The sequence below is a fragment of the Canis lupus genome, chromosome 31 (genome assembly GCF_003254725.2).
Source record: "Canis lupus dingo isolate Sandy chromosome 31, ASM325472v2, whole genome shotgun sequence".
NCBI lineage: Eukaryota > Metazoa > Chordata > Mammalia > Carnivora > Canidae > Canis > Canis lupus.
The window spans coordinates 15126279-15147150 of record NC_064273.1 but is presented as its reverse complement, the minus strand read 5'-3'; the positions used below and the strand labels follow the sequence as shown (position 1 = coordinate 15147150).

The 20872-nt window shown below is 34.6% G+C and overlaps 1 protein-coding gene across 1 annotated transcript in view; it reads left to right on the top strand.

The window, feature by feature from the left end:
• The window catches only part of TMPRSS15 (transmembrane serine protease 15), a 118104-nt gene that overhangs the window by 25602 nt on the left and 71630 nt on the right, over positions 1-20872 (top strand). Inside the window, exons 7-10 of the mRNA XM_025449835.3 lie at positions 3200-3308; positions 7745-7851; positions 14507-14647; positions 15558-15707. Of these exons, the coding sequence (XP_025305620.2) occupies positions 3200-3308; positions 7745-7851; positions 14507-14647; positions 15558-15707 (507 nt within the window). The remainder of the gene's footprint in view (positions 1-3199; positions 3309-7744; positions 7852-14506; positions 14648-15557; positions 15708-20872) is intronic.

The following is a 20872-nucleotide window of genomic DNA, read 5'->3' as shown; positions in this document are numbered from 1 at the left end:
GGCCCTTTAGAGCAAAACTTGACATGCAGATTATTCATTCCCACTAAAACTCAGCAACTCCATAGACAACTGGAAAAATTGATCATACTTTTTAGGATAGGCTAAATACTATGGTAAACAATCTTATCAATTTAAGACAATAACAGTTTACTTATCATGTCATGGTCCAAGGAAGAGGGCAAAGGGCCACGCTTGTGTAGGCATTCAGGATGCCACCTCCTTCACTGTCCCTAGTGCTTTGCATCCTTTGCAACCCACTGACAGACAAGGGAAGAATATCATAGAAGGTCTTTTTAGAAATCACATCTGGAAATAAACACAGTTACTTCCATAATAGTTTAATGGCCAGGATCAGACACCTGGCCCCATTTATGGAAGTGCAGCCTAGTGATGTGCCCACAAGGGACTGGGAAAACCTACAACAATCCTGCCATCAGGGACATAACTCAAGTTTTTGGAAAACACAGACCTGTTGATACTTCCCCCAAAAGATATAGTGAATGGGTGTGAAGAAGTGAAGAATTACTGAAAGTTATCAGATTTGCAAATTGGCTTTATAAATTCTTAAACCAGTCTTGGTTTGTTCCCTTTAATTCTATTCTTTTAGCTTTCTCCTATTTGTTGTAGAATGCTATCGCAAATGTGATCTATTCTAATTTTAAGAACAACAAAAATGACAGAATTTTTTATAATTTCCTGTTTCTTGGGGCATCTGGGTGGCTCAGTTGGTTAAGTGTCTGCCTTTGGCTCAGGTCATGATCTCAGGGTCCTGGGATCCAGCCCTGAGTCAGCTCCCTGCTCAGCAGGGAGTCTGTTTCTCCCTCTCCCTCTATCCCTCCCCTTCCCCCTCATCTCAAATAAATGAATAAAATCTTTTTTTAATTTCCTGTTTTTTCTTTTATTTACAATTCTATACACACATTCTCCCCTACCCCCTACATGAGCTTTTCATTTCAGAGTGGATGATAACATCACGATATGTCTATATATTGAAGTATCAGGCAGTAGAGCCCTGAATGCTCAGTAGTAAGATGGCCTGGCTCTGAATTGTCACTAATAAGCTGGAAGAATGTTTGCTAGTTACTTAACCCCTCTGTGCCTCACTTTCCTCACTTATAACTTTATAAGATGGTTGTGGAGATTACACTAATACATCCATAATAACTTCAGAACAGTAGCCTGCACATAGTGAACATTCTATCAATGCTAGCAGTTATGTTAAAATATAACTGGCAGGATTGATTGGTCCACCTCATTAGATGTAAACTATTTACAAGAGCATGGACTTTCTTCTATAATCTTGAAGTCCATATGTACTTTCCACAGATTAAAAGATTCCATATATCACCTAAAATATAAACAGACAGTATTTTTACTTTTATAACATTGATTAACATTATTTCTTTTTACAACTAGAAAATTACTTAATTCTGCATTTAAAAAATCACACATTTTACTACTTATCTTCAAATCATACAATTTCTCCTTAACTGTCCTTGTTTGCTCAAGGAAGTATTATACACAAGGAGATTCAGTTCTCTCAACAAGCCATGATACTTTCCACTTCCTTTCCCAGATCTGTGGTAGATTTTTCAGTGCTTAATCCTTTGGCTTGGATTTTCTTTTCTGTTTTCAGTTTTTGTTGTTATTTATCTGTTGTTTTGTTTTTTGTCTTCTGCTGAGAATCACACTATTCAGTCATAATAAATTCCTAAGTCACTATTTTTAAATAAACTTGAATCTTACAGTTCACAATTTTACAGTCTCACAACCACAAAGTGATTTCTTATGCTTTTTTAAAAATACCAAAAATAGGAAAATGCCAACCAACACCAAAAGAATTTTACAAAGATTTCTATATATTTACTTTTCAACTTTTTCTTTTGTCCACATAAAATAGCTGATGTCATATAATAGCTTGTATTTTATAACTTGACAGAATGTTGTATGATGTTACATGAAATTTTCCATCCATCCATTTAGGATTAGCTTATTCTAGCTCTCAGATTTCAAAAGCAGTAATGTAATGTTAAAAATTTCTTTAATCTCCCTACCCTCAATCAGTGCTTCTGGTCTACAAGGAATGAACGACCTACCAAGAGGAAAAGGACACATTCTAGGAGTAGTTATCTTATAATATGGTGTCAAGAGAATCAAGTAACTAAGTATATAGAAAATCTAAGAAAAATCAAAGATTGTGAAAATAAAGTGTTTTTTTTAACACATAATATACATAGTAACTGTAACGGGGACACAAAAACTAGTGAGGCATGGCTCCAGGTTAATACCCTCGGTAAGATTTTAAACTATTTGGAAATGATTCAGATATACGTTAAAGACAACTAATAATACATGACATTAAAGAGAAATATATGAAGTAAATATGCTACAAGAATTAAAAGAGGGGATCCCTGAGTGGCGCAGCGGTTTGGCGCCTGCCTTTGGCCCAGGGCGCGATCCTGGAGACCTGGGATCGAATCCCACGTCGGGCTCCCAGTGCATGGAGCCTGCTTCTCCATCTACCTATGTCTCTGCCTCTCTCTCTCACTGTGTGCTTATCATAAATAAATAAATTAAATTAAAAAAAAAGAATTAAAAGAGCAAACTGAGTAATCAAGAAAAGCAAAAAGACATTCAGGAATATTAAAAGAAGCTAGCTAATTCCTACAAAAGAAGCAAGAAGCTTAAAAGATGGTGGAATAGTTTGGATGGATGGAATTCACTATAGGCCACTGGCACCACACATATCATTTGCCTGGCCATGTTCTGATCATTTTCCGGAGGACATAGCATGTAATGCACATATTTGAAATTCACCTTTACTGTATTTAATAGGGGAAATAAGACAAAAAATAGTAGCCATTTGTCTGAATTGGAAGTTTATAATTCAAATACATTCATTTATTTCCTTAAAATATGAAAAAAATACTAAGAATGCAGCTTAGGTATGAGTATTAGAAATACAATGTCTTTCTAAAGGAATCTATGAAGGGTTATGTACAGGTATTTGAAAATAAGAGTCGACTTTAAACATGAGAGATGATCTACTCCCATTTGATCATTTCAGTTTTGTACAATGGCCTCATACAGATCCAGTTATGAATGTTCGGTGTTCATTAGCCAATGCAAATCCCATTTCATTTGAGAAAACTTTCTGAGATTGTTTTTTGTCTAACATCAATTCCCATGTTTTTCACAGCCACAGCTTGTGACGGAAAATTTTTGTTGACTGGATCTTCTGGGTCCTTCCAGGCTGCTCATTACCCAAAGCCTTCTAAATCAAGTGTTGTTTGCCAGTGGATTATACGGTAATATATCATCTTCTATTCCCTATTATTAAGTCATAACATCTTTCTCTGATACAGTAACTCCTACCACCTTCAGTAGTCTGTAGTTTAACTATCATTTTCACTGGTTATGAAGCAAAGTCTTCCCAACTGATAACTTGTCCAAGAAGTTTCTCTCTCACTCTTCACCTATAAAAAGGTGTTCTGTCCTATTGATAATACTGTCTAATAAATGGGGCCACCGTTGGGCTCTGCAGCAAATTTTTCCCCCTATGACTGGCACAGATGAAGTGTTGCCAAGGTGAACAGCACATATTTATACCTATCTGTATATTACAAGATATAATATTCCCCATCACTTGCATTCTGGCCACAGGGGAGTTCCTTTCTCATTATGCCAGCATCTGTGTGAAAATCTCCTCTGATGTGATTTGGTCATAGCATATTAAGAGCTGGGGACACCCTCTATACACATTCTTTTTTGCCATATCTTGAATAACACTAAATCAGTTACCATGTATTTGATCTTCAAGCTCTTAATTCAATTCACTAATTCAATTATTGTGATGATCCAAATAATCAAGCTGCTGAAGGTTGATAAATCTTGATGTTTATCTAAAGCCTTTTTCACACAGGAGTAGTACCTGATGTTCCTCCCCCATATTCCAAAGGAAAATTATTGGTACTTAAATAAATAAAAGTAATACTGAAATAAACTCATCACAACTTTTTTTTTATTTTTTAAGTACAGGACTTGTCATGGTTTCAAATAAGTTAAAAAGGAGTATAAATCTCAAAAAAAGAAAAAAATCATCTTAAGTAACTAATCATTTTCCTCCATAGAACATATAGAATAAATATTCTATGGAATACTCTGTGGTAAATGACATTTTAGTTAGTCCATTTCTCTTAACAACTGGATGGGATTATGGTTTTCCAATCCAACCCACTATATGATAGTTTTAATCATTCTGATGATTCACTAGAAAGCCAGGGAAATCAAGACAACACCTGATTAAAGAAGGTTATAAGGCAGTGTCAAACAAGTTCTTTCCAACCATATGATAGAAATGGTCCCATAAAGATGCACAGTGTTGTTTATTTGTGGAGACATCTCAGAGATGAGGTGGGATATGAAGGGATTATTGTTCTAAACACATTTACTTGACATTATTCAGGGAAAGAAGAACATCCTGTTCTCTTTAAATAATTTCTATTTTGGCGCTCAACCACATGTAAGTTAAGTTTTCATGCTCTAGACAATATGTTACTTGTGTGCCAAAGACAAGATTTTGTATTAAAAATGGTAGCTCACTTGTCAAGTGAAGAATTCAACGATTTGGAGGTGTATTATTTCCAATATCACATCAAATTTAAAAAGAAGCAGGGCAGCCCCGGTGGCGCAGCGGTTTCGCGCCGCCTGCAGCTGAGGGCGTGATCCTGGAGACTCTGGATCGAGTCCCATGTCAGGCTCTCTGTATGATGCCTGCTTCTCCCTCTGCCTGTGTCTCTGCCAATCTCTCTCTCTGTCTCTATGAATAAGTAAATAAAATCTTTTAAAAAAATTAAAAAGAAGCATTTATAAATGGCTATTCGCATTGTTCATAAGTAAAATGAAAAACAGTCTATTCCTTACTTAAAATGTCAGCTGAAAGCTTTAGAAAAATCTTAAATTACTTCATCTGAAAATGGAAAGAACATGAATTCTAAATTACTTCTTTCAATATTTGGAATTTCATCAATAGCAAATAAAAATAATTTAATTGTTAAATCTACTGCTTAATAAAGCTAGGTCAAATTTATAGAAGAATTTATAAGCAGGACACAACAAACTTTTGCCATAATAGTAGTGTCATTTATGTAATAATCACACTATATTAATTAAATTCACCAGTAATACAGAAATGATTTGTAAAACCAAATAATCCAAATATTACCCTAAACACAGTACTTCAAGATGAAAGTATGATCTAATTAATCATATAAATGACCTAAGTATGTTTTCTTCTTAAAACTGATTACTACAATAGTGATGCATTGTCCTTGATAACTTGTTTCTCCTAATGGTGATCAAAGTAGGGGTAAAGATAATGTTTCCTTCAAGATTTGAAGACTGTTTAAATAGTGGAGAAATGTCTAAAGTGCAATTAAACCATATTTGGGCTAGATAAGCCCATCCTTGGAATTAAAACTACATTTAACAGAGTCTAAAATAGTAAGAATGTAAGCACTGGACACTGTATGAGTTCAAATCTACACTCTATAGATCCAAAATGTGTGTTCTCAGGCAAATAACTAAATCTCTTTGACCCAAAATGTATTCATTCATAGAGTTAAAGATCTCTAAATTCAGAAGCCAAAGTAATTATTAAATGAAGGAGTGAATGTAACGAGCTTAGCCCCATATTAAGATATCAAAAGAGTAGGCTCTAAAGAGATTAGCTATTGATACAAAAATGCAATATGCATAAATTATATTTAGTAAAATATCCATTCCCTTCAAAAAGACATAAGATAACCATGCCTAATATTATAAAACACAGATATTATATTTTTAATTAGTCATATTTATAAATGATGACATTTTATTGCAAGTAAGTTGGCTTTTCTGAATCAGAAGAAATAGAAAACAGTATTCATTAGTTTCTCTCTTCTACATTTGACATTATATTTTTTAAAAAGCAAAAGAATCCTGAAAATTAAAGTTCCTAAGGAGCTTCTCTTGTGTCCTTTGGTTTCGTAGCTTAAAAATATCACATGAAGAATAACTCACTAGATTTCTGCCCAAAGATGCCAATATTTTAGTTAGAAAAAACAGAAATCACCGCTGAAGCCTGCTTCATTTCTTTGTCCTCTGTCTTCTTAAAGCTTTGATGCCAGAGTCCCTAGAGGGTCTCACTAGCAGGTTCACTCGCCCATCCTTGAACTGACCAACAGAGGCAGAATTTGTATAAATGGCTGCCACTATTTGCCCATAGATCACAAGATCTTTTATGTAGAAAATCATCAAAATACACGCACTTATACACACATCAACACACAACAAATGAAAGAATTTAGCAAAGTTACAGAATACAAAATCCATGTAAAAAATCAGTTGTGTTTCCATACAATAACAATGAACAATCCAAAAAAGAAATTAAGGAAAAAATCTCTTCCCATACATACATACACATAACACTCACATAACACAAACACCACATTCACCCTACATATAAACAACACGTATACAATTAATACCACAAAACCACTAGATCCACATCAAACATATACCACACAATTATACCACATGTGCAAAAAAAAAAAATAGGGAGAAATCTTCATAATACTGGTCTTCAATTACTCTAAAAACACAGGCAACTAAAGAAAAATAGACAAGTGGCATTATATCACATTTAAAAACCTTCTATACAACAAAGGAAACAATCAGTAGAGTGAAAAGACAACCTATGAAATGGAAGAAAATATTTGGAAGCCATATATCTGATAAAGGCCTAAATATCCAAAATATGAAAAGAATTCTAAACACTGAATAGCAAAAAACAACCCAATCAAAAAATGAGCAAAAATCTCTAATAGATATTTCTCCAAAGAAGGCATACAAATGATGAGCAGGCATATGAAAAGTTGCTCAGCATCAACAATCATCAAAGATATGCAAATTAAAATCACAATGGCCATTATAAAAAAAAAAACAGAAAATGATAAATGTGGGTGAGGATGTGGAGAAAATGGTGCCCTGTGCATCGTTGATGGAATGTAAATGATGTGGTCACAATGGAAAACAATATGGAGACTCCTCAAAAAATTTTAAATGGAATTACTGTATAATCCAGCAATCTCATTTCTGGATATTTATCCAAAAGCGTTGAAATCAGAATCTCTAAGAGATATTTGCACTCTTACAGTCAGTCCCATTGCAGCATTATTCACAATGTCCAAGAGACGCAAACAACCTAAATGTCCACTGACCAATGAATAAGTAAAGAAAATATGGTACATACATATAATGGAAATTATTCAGCCATTAAAGGAAGGAAATCCTGTCATATGCAACAACATGAATGAACTTTGAGGTCATTATGCGTAAGTGAAATAAGCTCTTCACAGAAGGACAAATAGTCCATGATCCCATTTATATGAAGCATCTGAAGTATTTAAACTCATAGAGACAGAAAGTAGAATGGTGGTTTCCAGGGAAAAGGAGAGGATGAAATGGGGATCTATTGTTCAAGGAGAATAGTGTTTCAGTCATGCAAGTTGAAGAAGTTCTAGAGATCTGCTGTACAACATTGTGCTTATAGTTAACAGTTCTGTATCATATACTTAAAAATTAGTTGTCAATCTCATACTCTGTGTCTTTTAATCACAATTGGAAAATACATTCAAATTTTAGAATGCATAGACTTGTAACAACCTGTTAAGAGTATAGTAATCTATTTTTTGCTTTAATTTAGTGTAAATCCAGGACTCTCCATTAAACTGAGCTTCGATTATTTTAATACATTTTATACAGATGTATTAAATATTTATGAAGGTGTGGGTGCAAGCAAGATTTTAAGAGGTAAGTTAAAACAAATATACAATTATCAAAAATGAAAATATGTGGTAAACTCTTTAAAGCAATGTGTGTTCAGTTTGATTTTAAACTATGGACTTGAACTTTAAGTTACTGAAAGGAAAAAGCAAACCTGGTTCTCATTATAAAATTAATAATCTTAGTAATAAATGGTTACAATTTCACATTATCCTCTTCTACTTAGGTTTTTAAAATCATGTGGAGGGCAGCCCGGGTGGCTCAGCAGTTTAGAGCCGCCTTCAGCCCAGGGCGTGATCCTGGAGACCCGGGATCGAGTCCCACGTCGGGCTCCCTGCATGGAGCCTGCTTCTCCCTGTGCCTGTGTCTCTGCCTCTCTCTCTGTGTCTCTCATGAATAAATAATAAAATCTTAAAAATTTTTTTCATTAAATCATGTTGAGTTTTCCAAAGAAATAGAATTATGTCTTGGGTTACCATGCTTTCTTTGTTACTCCCCATTAAGCAAAATTCAGACAAACCCTGAAAACCACTTTTCTTGACTCACAGAATGTCTTCTACTTTCATTTTGCAATCTAATAGTCTCTTGCAGGACTACTCCAAATAAAATGGGTAAAACAATGACTAGCCCAGGATGTAGACTCAGAAAATGGTAGGTGTAGGTGGTATGGCTCTTCTATAACCATTTTGTCATTATGTACGTGGACACTGATGAAAGCTAAGAAGTCAGGGAATGAACTAATACACATGTGCCCACTTCACATTATTTGTCTGGTCTCAAAATCCATGGACCTACCATTCTGATACCCACAAAAGTAGGAGTGGAGTTCCAAGAGGAAATAAAATAAGGATGAAGAAGAGGATATAAAAATGGAGTCCAGGGAATAACTAGTTTTCCTTCCATTTTGGAGAGAGAGTCAAGTGTAGAGCTGACATAAAGTTGCAAGTGACACCTGTTTCTCAAGTTTATGTAATAGCTGCATTCTTTAAAAACTATTTTGGCTCTCAGATTGTGCTCCTGAATAATGAAAAGTGAATCCTATCTAATAAGTGTTTTTCATTAATTAATCAATTTGAGAAATATTTAAGCATAAGATAGGTACTTTGTTTTGAGTAGTATTGTGTAACATTGACTATACTGAGTGTTTTGTGTGGCTATTCTTAGTATTTTCAATAAACCTGCAAAGTAGGCACTACAGGAGAGGAAAATGAGGTCTAAGAGGTTAAATGACCACAAGTCCATGGAGCTAGTTAGTGTTAGACGCAGAAATGAAACTTAAAACTCTCTGACTTCAAATACAATGCAATTACTCAATGTGTTTTAAAAGCTCCAAGTACAAATATAATAGTGAATATACATAAAATAGATGAATTCATAGTAAGTCACATTTGGCTAAACCAAATGAGCCAGCCATTTGATAATCTGCTTATTTCTGTGATTATAAGTCAAGTTCCTTAAAATTGTAATCAATTAAATATTTACATTAATAAACAAATAAGCCAAGTAATATAAATTTCTCCAAGGGCTAATGTGATATTAATAGTAAATTTAAGCATATGCTAATGACTTGCAATATGCAAAATAGTATTCTCAACACTTTAAGTTAACTCAATAAATGCTCCCTCAGACCATATTATGTAGGTGCTATTATAATTTTTCTTCTATAGATGATGAAAACAAAATTCATAGAGGCAAGTTGTCTAAAAGTGACAGATGTAAGTTACCCTCATGTTCCTTTATTCCTCAAATACCATGATTTGCCTAAATGCTATTCTAACTCATTTTCATATGCTTAGATTATCACTAATTCATAAATAAATCTTAGAATCACCAGGCATACTAATGTGAATAATGTACAAATGACTATCATAAAAAATCAATACAGAAATTAAATATCCAAATAGACAAAAATCTATGACAGTGTATTTAAATTATAACAAATAGGTAGTTGTTTAAATTTTAAGGTCTTTTTGAAATATAAATCCATTTTAAAGTTTTTAAAATTAAATATTATAATCATAACTTGAAAATATAGGAGAAATGACATTGGCTATTAAAATTACATTTTAAAATTAAAAATAATACCTTTTTTTAAGAAGGCAACAAATATCTTACCTCCAGCATCTAGCACAGTGCCTGATATATTAAAAACTCAGTATTTGTTGATTTAAATTTAGACTAACAGATTTACATATCACGGTATTATAGCATGTAATACATGAAGATCAATAGCATTGCTCAACTCTAAAGCTATTTTATTTTTATTTTATTTTTTAAAGATTCTATTTTTTTATTTTTTAAGATTTTATTTATTTATTCACGAGACACAGAGAGAGAGAGGCAGAGACACAGGCAGAAGGAGAAGCAGGCTCCATGCAGGGAGCCCGACGTGGGACTTGATCCTGGGTCTCCAGGGTCATACCCTGGGCTGAAGGTGGCGCTAAACAGCTGAGCCACCAGGGCTGCCCTAAAGCTATTTTATTTTGTAATAATGCCAATACTTTAATTCTTGATTCATGGTCCCATCTTTTTCTAAATATTTTAGCAAGCTCCTTTGAGAGATATATAAAATGTTTACTTCTAATAAATTCCAATTCAGAATATATTTCAAATATGGTTGTTATTTTATTACATTGAAAATATATAGATCACTTTAATTAAATTAGGAAAATTAAGATTATCTAGAGAAATTAATAAGAAAATTAAAGTATCCAGCACCATAAAATAATTACATAACTGATTAGAGGTAAGTCAATATAAACAAATTCTAAAGGAATTTTCCATCATTTTTACATATAGGGATGCAAAACTTCTTCAACTGGTAGAAAGTGTCAGAGTAGGATGATCATCACATAAAGAAAAATGATATAGAATGCAAGAGTATCTTCTCCAAATAATTAGTGAATTGAGGTTAATCAGAATAGAATAACAGGAGAATTTGTTCAAAAATATTTATTTAAGTTTCAGTGATGAAGGTATAATATTCAGTTCAGTTGTACTAATCTATCAATATTGGGTCTGGAGGTGGTGGAAAATGTAAGTATGTTCATTTATTTTTTTGTTCAGAAAAATACGTAGACATTTTTAATGCATTCTCAAGGAAAGACAACAAAAATAGCCTGGGTGAGCACCCTGGAACTGATTTTGAATTGTCAATCCCAGAAAATATGTTCCTGAGTATATAGTTGTCATGCCATTCTTTATATCCAGTGCTTAGCTGTCACTCCATTCCCAAAGGACTGCTAACAACATATCCCTAATATGGTAGCCTAACATTTTAAAGGCATGCTTTTAAAACTGAAGCACACAGAAGTGTGTTTAGATATAGCCAAAGATACAGAACACAGTGAATCTTCCTCAGTTGTCAACTTATCCTACAACAAAAGTTATATTGTGAATATGGCATTAAATAATAGATGCAACTATTTTTCAAGGTAAAGCATTTTTATAAACCTTGTGCTTTTATTAAAATCCTTTTGCATAACTTAGAAGTATTTATTCACTATGGAAACAAGCATTAGCTTAAGGTATTCACCTTCCTAGAGCCTCTTGAAGATTCTCCAATTATGGTGTTTGGGAAAATTAGGAATTACTTCTTCAGTATTCCCATGGCATTTCTTTCATAAGAATGGGGTAGGGGTTTTTTTGTTTGTTTGTTTGTTTGTTTGTTTTTAAAATAATGCATCAGTCCAAACTTTTCTAATAGGGGAACCTGGCTATTTCTTCTCCATGCCATCAGCACTTAGCACCATACCAAATTCAGTGAGCGCTTAATAAAATGTGTTGAATATATTAGAAATCCTATACAACACACAAAGATAAAACTCTGGTGGCAAAATTCCTACTCTTATAAGTTAGTTAAAATAAATAGTTTTAAGCTAGATCTGTTGAATCATACTCTAAAAAGTCTGTCATTCTTGCCCATTGTCCTTTAAAATGTCCCTGCATTTTTTTTAAAGATTTATTTTTATTTAATTATGATAGACATAGAGAGAGAGAGAAGAGAGAGAGAGAGGCAGAGACACAGGCAGAGGGAGAAGCAGGCTCCATGCTGGGAGCCTGACGTGGGACTCGATCCCGGGACTCCAGGATCACGACCCCGGGCCAATGGCAGGCGCGAAACCGCTGAGCCACCCAGGGGATCCCCATGTCCCTGCATTTTAATCATGCTTTCCTCTTTCATAAAACCTATTAACTGGCTTTACGGTTAGAAGACAAATGCTGAATCAATCCACGTTTAAGTGTGACTACTTGGCAAGTTTATGCAAATTAATATCTATAGAAGTGTTGAGTTTTTAATAGTAGACTAGATTTTCTTAAGGAAATATTCTCTAAAAAGTCATTATCTTATCTATTAAAAAATCACCTTAATTATTAGGTGGTTGTTCTGTTTTTCAACTCAAAACCTGACTCTTTAATGGAGGCTGACTTATTACTGTATTTACTCAGACTGTAATTCATGCATCCAAATATTGACTGAAATTTTCCTATATTCAGACACAGGGACAGAGGCACAGAAAGCATCATATAATCTGTTTTCAGGGCTTACAACCCAGAAGGAGAAATGGAAAAACAATAGCTATATTCACTGAGCATTTACTATGCACCAGTCACTGTATCATATTACTTATTTAGTCTTTATTACAAATGTTTATGGGAAATATTATTATATAACAACAGAGGAAACTGAAGAACATAGAAGTTTAGTAACACATGCCAGGATTAAATCTCATGCTGACTCTGGAGTCTCTGTTCTTAATCACTACCCTTTCCTGCCTTCCCAAATGCATTAAGATACATGCCTTCCACTGTTACTATGGTTCTGGGACACTTTCTAGTCAAGGATTTGTTAAAATCTGATGAAAGCTTTACAAAGTATCTACAGACACAAATATTCTACATTTCCAGAAGTTTATATTTGTCTGTTATGTGTAGCCATGTTAATGGACCTCAGAATAGAAACCTCTGCACCTGTAGACTAGTGCAATAACATTAGACAACATGGGGACCACATTACAACCATCAAGGGTGCCACTGAACCAGTAGCCACATTTAAATCCAACCGGAAACCACTGTCTCAAAAAAATCCATTGCTATAAGAAAGAAAGAAGGAAAGAAAGAAAGAAAGAAAGAAAGAAAGAAAGAAAGAAAGAAAGAAAGAAGATACATTTTAAAGCAAAGTTTTTAGAATATTCACACACGTTAAGTGACTAAATACTGATTGACTACCAAGGTTTTCAATATGAGAAGCATAAGGTAGTACGCCGGTGAGAAGAGTCTAAATAACCAATGTGGCTCTTCACAAGAAAATACTGAAAAAACAATACAACAACACAACATTTTTTGGGAAAGAGCAAGATGTGAATCCACACTTATTCATGTTCTGTTACATTCTATTGAAATTATCATGCATATATGACCTTTTTTTTGCTAATTTCTGTATGATAAGCACAGAATTTTCAATAGTTCATAAAACTATCCTTTTGGGGAATACAATAACAGTGGTGCTTTGTTTCCCACCTGTGAATGTGGTAATTTCATAACCCGAATATGATACCCAGTTCAGATTGTCAAACTAAAACACTAAATCATTATTTCTTACCTTTTTTTTTTCTTATCATCCCCACTAAGAAAGCTTTTCAGCCCTTTTCTTTCATAATTGCTCTCCTCATAAAATTTTAGGTGACCTGATATCCTGGCCATCTGTTATGTATTGTATATATATCTGGGCTTTATATATTTAAAAATTAAGGTAATTTGGGACACCTGGGTGGCTCAGCGGTTGAGCATCTGCCTTTGGCTCAGGGCATGATCTCGGGTCAGGGGATAAAGTCACACATCGGACTCCCCGTGAGGAGCCTGCTTCTCCTTCTGCCTGTGTCTCTACCACTCTCTCTGTATCTCTCATGAATAATAAAAAATCTTTTAAAAAATTAAGGTAGTTTGGCTCTTAACAACCAATTTTTACCCCCCTTGGAGACAATATCACCCCCCTGAGAATGTATTGCTAAATTATAAATTTTTGTAAAAGCAAATTTCATATAACAATAATTTGTAAATCCTCATAAAAGTACTTCACATGCCAAGCACTATGCTAACCCTAGAGAATCAAAAATCTGGGAAAATACCTCTTATTTGGCTTAGATTCAAGATAGAAAAAAATGATAAAATCATTATAAGATTCTGTAGAAACAGTCTTTCAGTCACCTAGTATTATTTTAAGGTCCTACAGTTATATGGGTAAACAAGCAAAGAAGTATTCTGGTTCCTAGTATTGTGATCAGTTTTAGCCATTATTCATGAGAAATACCTGATAGAGCCAAAATTTTAGTTTTATAACTGCTTAACTTGTGTGTTTCTTACAGGAACTTTCTCAATAAAGGAATACATCTTTTTATATGTGTATATAGTGTTGTATAGCTCATAATTAAAAATAGTTTTTGCAAACTATAAATATGCATAATAATTTGAGGTTTTCTAATGCTCAGAAGAGGCATTTCAAGTAAAAATTAATCATGACTAATGCTTTTATTAATGAGTGGTATAAAATTGATAGATCAACTGATAAAACAATAAATTAATAATAGGTGGACAGATGGATGGATTAGCTGATAGATGGATAAATGGATAGATATGTACATATGATAGTCATTCTTTTTTTCTTTTTTTTTTTTTTTTGTAGCGTCTCTCTGGGAAACCAATCCTGACACAATTAGGATCTTTTCCAACCAAGTTACTGCCACCTTTCTTATAGAATCTGATGAAAATGACTATATTGGATTTAATGCAACATACACTGCATTTAACAGCACAGAGCTTAACAGTAAGTACTGTTTATTCTTTAGCCTTTGAATCTTCAGATGCTTTAATATTGTAATGGAATGTTAAAAGTATCAAAACCTAACATTTTAGAACAAGGTCATAATTTGTTTCATATGCAAGTTCTTTAATGAGTCTCTCTTATGTATAACTCTATTTAATAATTGAAAAAATTGGGAAATTAGAAAATAGTTCATGTTCTTCAAAAAAACCCCAACCGATTTGACAAAAATTACAAAGTTTATGCATAAAAGTTATTCTGAGAATATTCCACATCAACTTAATTTTGACCCAAGTATTAAATTTAGTAAAAAGAGGAGAGAAAAATATGAAACGAAGTTTATGTGGGTAAACCAACAGAGGTAAGATGCAATACAATAAGAACAAGGAGCTTGTTTTTGCTAAAGCCCTACTAAGGAATAGGAAGCACGTAGATTTAAGACAGTTGGCAATAAAAAGCTGTTTTCATTGTTTTTTTAACTAAGTGGAATGAAACAAAATTACAATGAATTTTAAAAAGACTGTGTGCCTGACAATTATAAGTATATAGAGTTGCATAGAGGAAGGAAGGAAAGAATAAAACAAGATGAAATCAGAGAGGGAGACAAGCCATAAGACACTCTTAACCATAGGAAACAAAGTGAAGATTGCTGGAGGAGAGGGAGTGGGAGGGGTGGCATAACTGAATGATGGGCATTAAGGAGGCATGTAATGGAATGATCACCAGTTATTATATAATCACTAAATTCTACCACTGAAACTAATAACACACTATATATTAATTGAATTTAAATAAAATTAAATTAAAAAATAAATGTATAATACTGTATAAGACTAGATTTTCAATGCAATTGATTACAATTAGTCACACTATGGACTAAATTTGAAGTGTGTTTTCTTTTTTTAATTCACAGATTATGAGAAAATTAACTGTAGTTTTGAAGACGGCTTTTGTTTCTGGGTCCAGGATCTAAATGATGATAATGAATGGGAAAGAATTCAGGGAAGCACCTTTCCTCCTTTCACTGGACCAAATTTTGACCATACTTTTCACAATGATTCAGGTATAATTCATATATAATTCAAAAATCAAAAAGAAGGTGGTATGTGGTTTCTCTAGTTTAATGTGAACAGTATTATATTCAAGACAGTTTTTTCAAAGTTTCTTTTTAATTTTTTTTAATTTTTTTTTTTTTTTTTTTTTTATGATAGTCACAGACAGAGAGAGAGAGAGAGGCAGAGACACAGGCCGAGGGAGAAGCAGGCTCCATGCACCAGGAGCCTGATGTGGGATTCGATCCCGGGTCTCCAGGATCGCGCCCTGGGCCAAAGGCAGGCGCCAAACCGCTGCGCCACCCAGGGATCCCTCAAAGTTTCTTTTTAAAAGAAAAAACAGGGGCTCAGCTGTTTGGTGCCTGCCTTCGGCCCAGGGTGTGATCAGGGAGTCCAGGGATCGAGTCCCACATCAGGCTCCCTGCATGGAGCCTGCTTCCCCTCTGGCTGGCTGGCTGTCTCTCTCTCGCTCGCTCGCTCTGTGTGTCTCTCAGTGTAAATAAATAAAATCTTAAAAAAAAAAAAAGAAAAGAAAAAAATAGGCTAATAAATGCATTTAAATGAAAATGGTAAATAAATAGGCAAGTTAAAGTGAGTAATTAAAAAAAATTTTTTTACCCTATATATTCATGAAACATTGAAAAGTACTGAGTCCATTACAGACAAAAACACTTGGGTTGTTGCCCTAGATCTGCCACTTACTGTTTCCTAATTGGATTGTAGGAGGCGATTAACTTTTCTGAACTTTGGTCTACTTTGCCTTGATTTCATTTTCTGATTATTTATTGCTGTTGTAGAGAAATACAATTGATTTTTGTATATTGGTCTTGTACCCTGCAACTTGTTTATTAACTCTAACAGTTTCTAAAGACTTTCTTAGAATTCCCAATATACAAGATTATGCTACCTTGGAATAAAGATAATAGATTTACTTCTTCTGGGATCCCTGGGTGGCGCAGCGGTTTGGCGCCTGCCTTTGGCCCAGGGCACGATCCTGGAGACCCGGGATCGAATCCCACATCGGGTTCCCAGTGCATGGAGCCTGCTTCTCCCTCTGCCTGTGTCTCTGCGCCTCTCTCTCTCTGTGACTATCATAAATAAATAAAAATTTAAAAAAAAATAGATTTACTTCTTCTGAGGAGCTATCTTAGTCTGTTTAAGCCTCTATGACAGAAAACCACAGACCGTTTAATTTAAACAATAATTTATTTCTCACAGTTCTCGAGGCTGTGGTCAGGATGCCAGCATGGTCAGGTTCTGGTGAGAGCTCTTTTCCGCCTTCATAGACACCTGCCTTCTCACTGTATCCTCACAGAGAGAGAGGGAGAGAGAGAGAGAGAGAGAGTCAAAGAGAGACAGAGAGATAGAGCACTCTTTCCTATATCTTCTCATAAGGTCCCTAATCCCATCATGAGGGTTTCATGACCTAATTATCTCTCAAAGGCCCTACCTCCAAGCACCACCATATGGGGATTAGACTTTCAACAGATAAATTGTGGAAAGACAGCCATCAGTCCATAGCAAAAGGACTATGGAACAGCTGATTCTAATGCATGGTCATGAGGTTTGTAAATAGCTTTTTTTTTTTAAGATTTATTTTTATTTCTATTTATTCATGAGAGAAACAGAGAGAGAGGCAGAGACATAGACAGAGGGAGAAGCAGGCTCCTCACAGGGAGCCTAATGTGGGACTCGACCCCAGGACTCTGGGATCACAACCTGAGCCAAAGGCAGACACGGAGCCACCCAGGTGCCCCTGTAAATAGCTTTTCATGTGAATATTAGAATTAGCTTTCAGGCAGAAAAATAATATTGGAGACAATAATAGTTGATGAAGAAGAACAGAAGTTCTAGGGACTTATCAGGAGATAAATCATAGCAGGAAGACCACCTATGAAAACCTTGGAAGCATGTATTTATAATACCAAGTTAATCACTGAACAGAGATTTTACAAATCTAGAAGTAATGTAGATCTTATAAAATAAAGAATATTACAAAAAGGACAGAATAGAAATTTCTACATTTAGATAATTTTCTTGGACAAAAATCCATCCTACAATATAACTTGTCAATAGATTACTGATGAAAATATGGTTCAATTCAAACAACATACATTACAATCTTACTTTAACCAGACATGGCTCTAGGCATTGAGCACACAGATCTCACATCACCGCTTCTGTAAAGTCTATCTAGAACTTCTGAGTTAAAATTTCCTTTTCCATTAAACATTATAAACACCTCTTCTGTTTTTCCTGCCATGTGGTGTTATATTTTCTTACTTATTTGTTTCTTTTCAAAAAAAAAAAAGAAACTGCTCTTTTTCATCTTTAAGTTCTTAGCCCATTTTTAGTGCCTGAATCTAATGAACACACAAAATTATGTTTTAATTTATATGAATGAATGTCTACAACTTTGACTCAATAGGTAATTTCTGATTGAGTGAGTTATTGACTGCATGAAGTTGCTTATAACATAAAAATAACCTGAGCAAATGTGCATTGTAATTTATTATCAATGGCCACTTCTATTACAGAGTTTCATTTTTATAACCTGAAAAGTAAATAGCAGATTAAATGTCAATTGTGAATGACATTGCTAGGAGGACATTAAAGAGTTCATTTTTGGGGGCAAAAATTTATCTGTCTAATCCTGTTCCTTTAGACAACAGCCTCCCTGGAATAACAAAATTTGATTCAGCATACTACTTCAACTTGATCAAAATATTGCTTAATAAAAAGTGATTACTTTTGATCTATTTATAATCTATTTCCTCAGTCATCAGCAGAAGCCCCAGCTGATTAATTCTTCCACTTCTTTATTCAAGAAGTATTTTTGTTTTAAGCCCCAGTCCCTATTTAAGGTACTCAGAATATATCTTTGAACAAAAATAAACCAGATTTCCTGCAATCGTGAAACACATATTTTGGAGTGAAAAAAAATTATAAACTAGAACTAAGCAATATGTATGACAAGTAATTACAACTTGTAGGCATGCTAAATATGAATGAGCGCTCCGAGAAAATACGTAGAGCTTGGTAAGGCAGCAGGGAGGGCAAGTGAGCTGAGGTGCTGTTGCAGATTAAAACAGCATGATTAGGTGGGGTCCCATTGAGAAGTGACTTTCAAACCAAAACTTTACAGAAATGAAAGAATAAGCCGTATAGATTATTCTAGATGGAGGGAATGAGCAGAACAAAGGCTTTAAAGGGAGTATGCCTGACTTGTTTGAAGAAAAGCCAGGAGGCCAGCATGGCTGATGTGGACTAAACAGGGCTAGTAGAGGTCAGATAATAATGGGTCTTCTATGGCTTTGGCTTTCTCCTCAATGAAATGAAGAGCTATTGGGTTCTTGAGCGTAAAAGTGGTAGGGTTCAAACTGGCTGGTTGAACAGTTTATGGAAAGGCAAGGGCATTGTCAGGAAGACCAGTGGAGAGTTATTACTCTAACCAGAGAGGAGGCCATAGGACTGTTAGATCAGTGGGAACAGATGCAGTGAGAAGAGGTCAGATTCTGGAAATAATCTGAAAGGAAAAGTAACAGGATTCTGCTAAATTAGTTAGCAGTGTGGAGCTATGAACAAAAATGTGTTCTGTGTAGATGGCCAATCCCAATAGACCAAACATGTTTAGTATGAAAATTATGACATCCCTACTACCATACATAGTTAATCCTCTTTGAATTAGTGACTTGCCAGAGTCTGATCCTCTATGGATAACTTTATAATCTGCACAGCTACAGACTAATCCCAATGTGATAATCACCCCAGCCCTCTGAAGAACCCTGGCCTAAAAATGGTCAAATAAATTGACCACTTTTTTGTCTTTATTGTAATAAAAAAAAAATGTCTCTACCACACTTGGACAAGAGTAGTTAGAGCAAAGTACAGAAAGCATTTATATCTATTGACTATGACAGATACCTTTTATGTAGTTGAAGTCTTTGATGTTCAAATGATCATTTTTCTACTTTTATGTCATCATAATAAGAGATAAAATAATTCCACTGATATTTGAAGAATATAAGTACATTACAGGAGGAAAATGGTTTCAGCTTGCCAACAGATTAAATAACTAAAGAAATAAGATGAAAATGACCAAAGTGAAGCAGGTTGAATGTCAGGTGGAGGTTTTAAATAGTTGGGTCGGAAATGGAGTCTCTGGAGAAAGTCCTGTAGCTGGAGTTATTTAAAATGAGACAAGTCAGAGCAGTTCAGAGCCCACCAGGGGCAGTGGTGTAATGAGAACGGATGATAGGATTTAATAGGTTCTCTCCAACTCTCATACCACTGATTTCATAATCTACCAGACATCTCTCCCCACCCCCAGAGGCATTTTTCTTCCAACCTGCTTTTTTATGTGTCAGAACATCCTACCTCTGAAATGGAAGAGAATTAAATCTCTCCTGCTGTTCCTCTTATCCATGCAGGGGATTTTTGTTCTTTGCCTTCACTTTAAATGACAGAAAAGTCTAAATGAAACAGATAAACTTTGAATTAACATTGCTTTAGGGAAGAACATCTAAGCCCCTTAACTTTTTGGCTCCTTCTTTAGAACTCTCTCCTGATAGAGCAATGGCCCCCTAAATCTGTGCACTGTCAATGCTTAGAGTTTCTCTGTACCTCTTAGAAGCAAAGGGACCCAGTAGAGATGGCAGCACTGATACAGGGCAGCATCTTGGGGTGCTCAGAAGTGGCTCATTTGTTCAGAACATTCAGAAAGAATGAGGTCAGTAACATATGAAAACTTCAGAAATAGAGGGGTCACCAAAGGGCTAGACAGCCCAAAGAAAGTGTTTCTTTGTTGGCCTTTCTCAATGAAATCATAATTGTTTCTAATGCCTAGGGGTTAGCATAGTGAAGTAGTAAAGACCATTAAAATTGAGACTGAAGTCAGGTAGGTTTAAATCAGCACTGCCATTTAGGCAAGTGTCCTGTTTTCTCTCTGCCTTAGTTCCCTCATCTGGGAAGTGGGTTGATGATAATCAGGACTTGACCTCAGAGGCATGTTTTGAACATTAATTTGGTTACTGTGTAAATAAATAAATAAATAAATAAATAAATAAATAAATAAATAAGAAAATGCTTGGCACATGACACAAGTGCTATATAAATGTTAGGCATTATAACTATGTTCTTTTCATGATGCAAAAGCATTCAACAAACAAAAATTGAC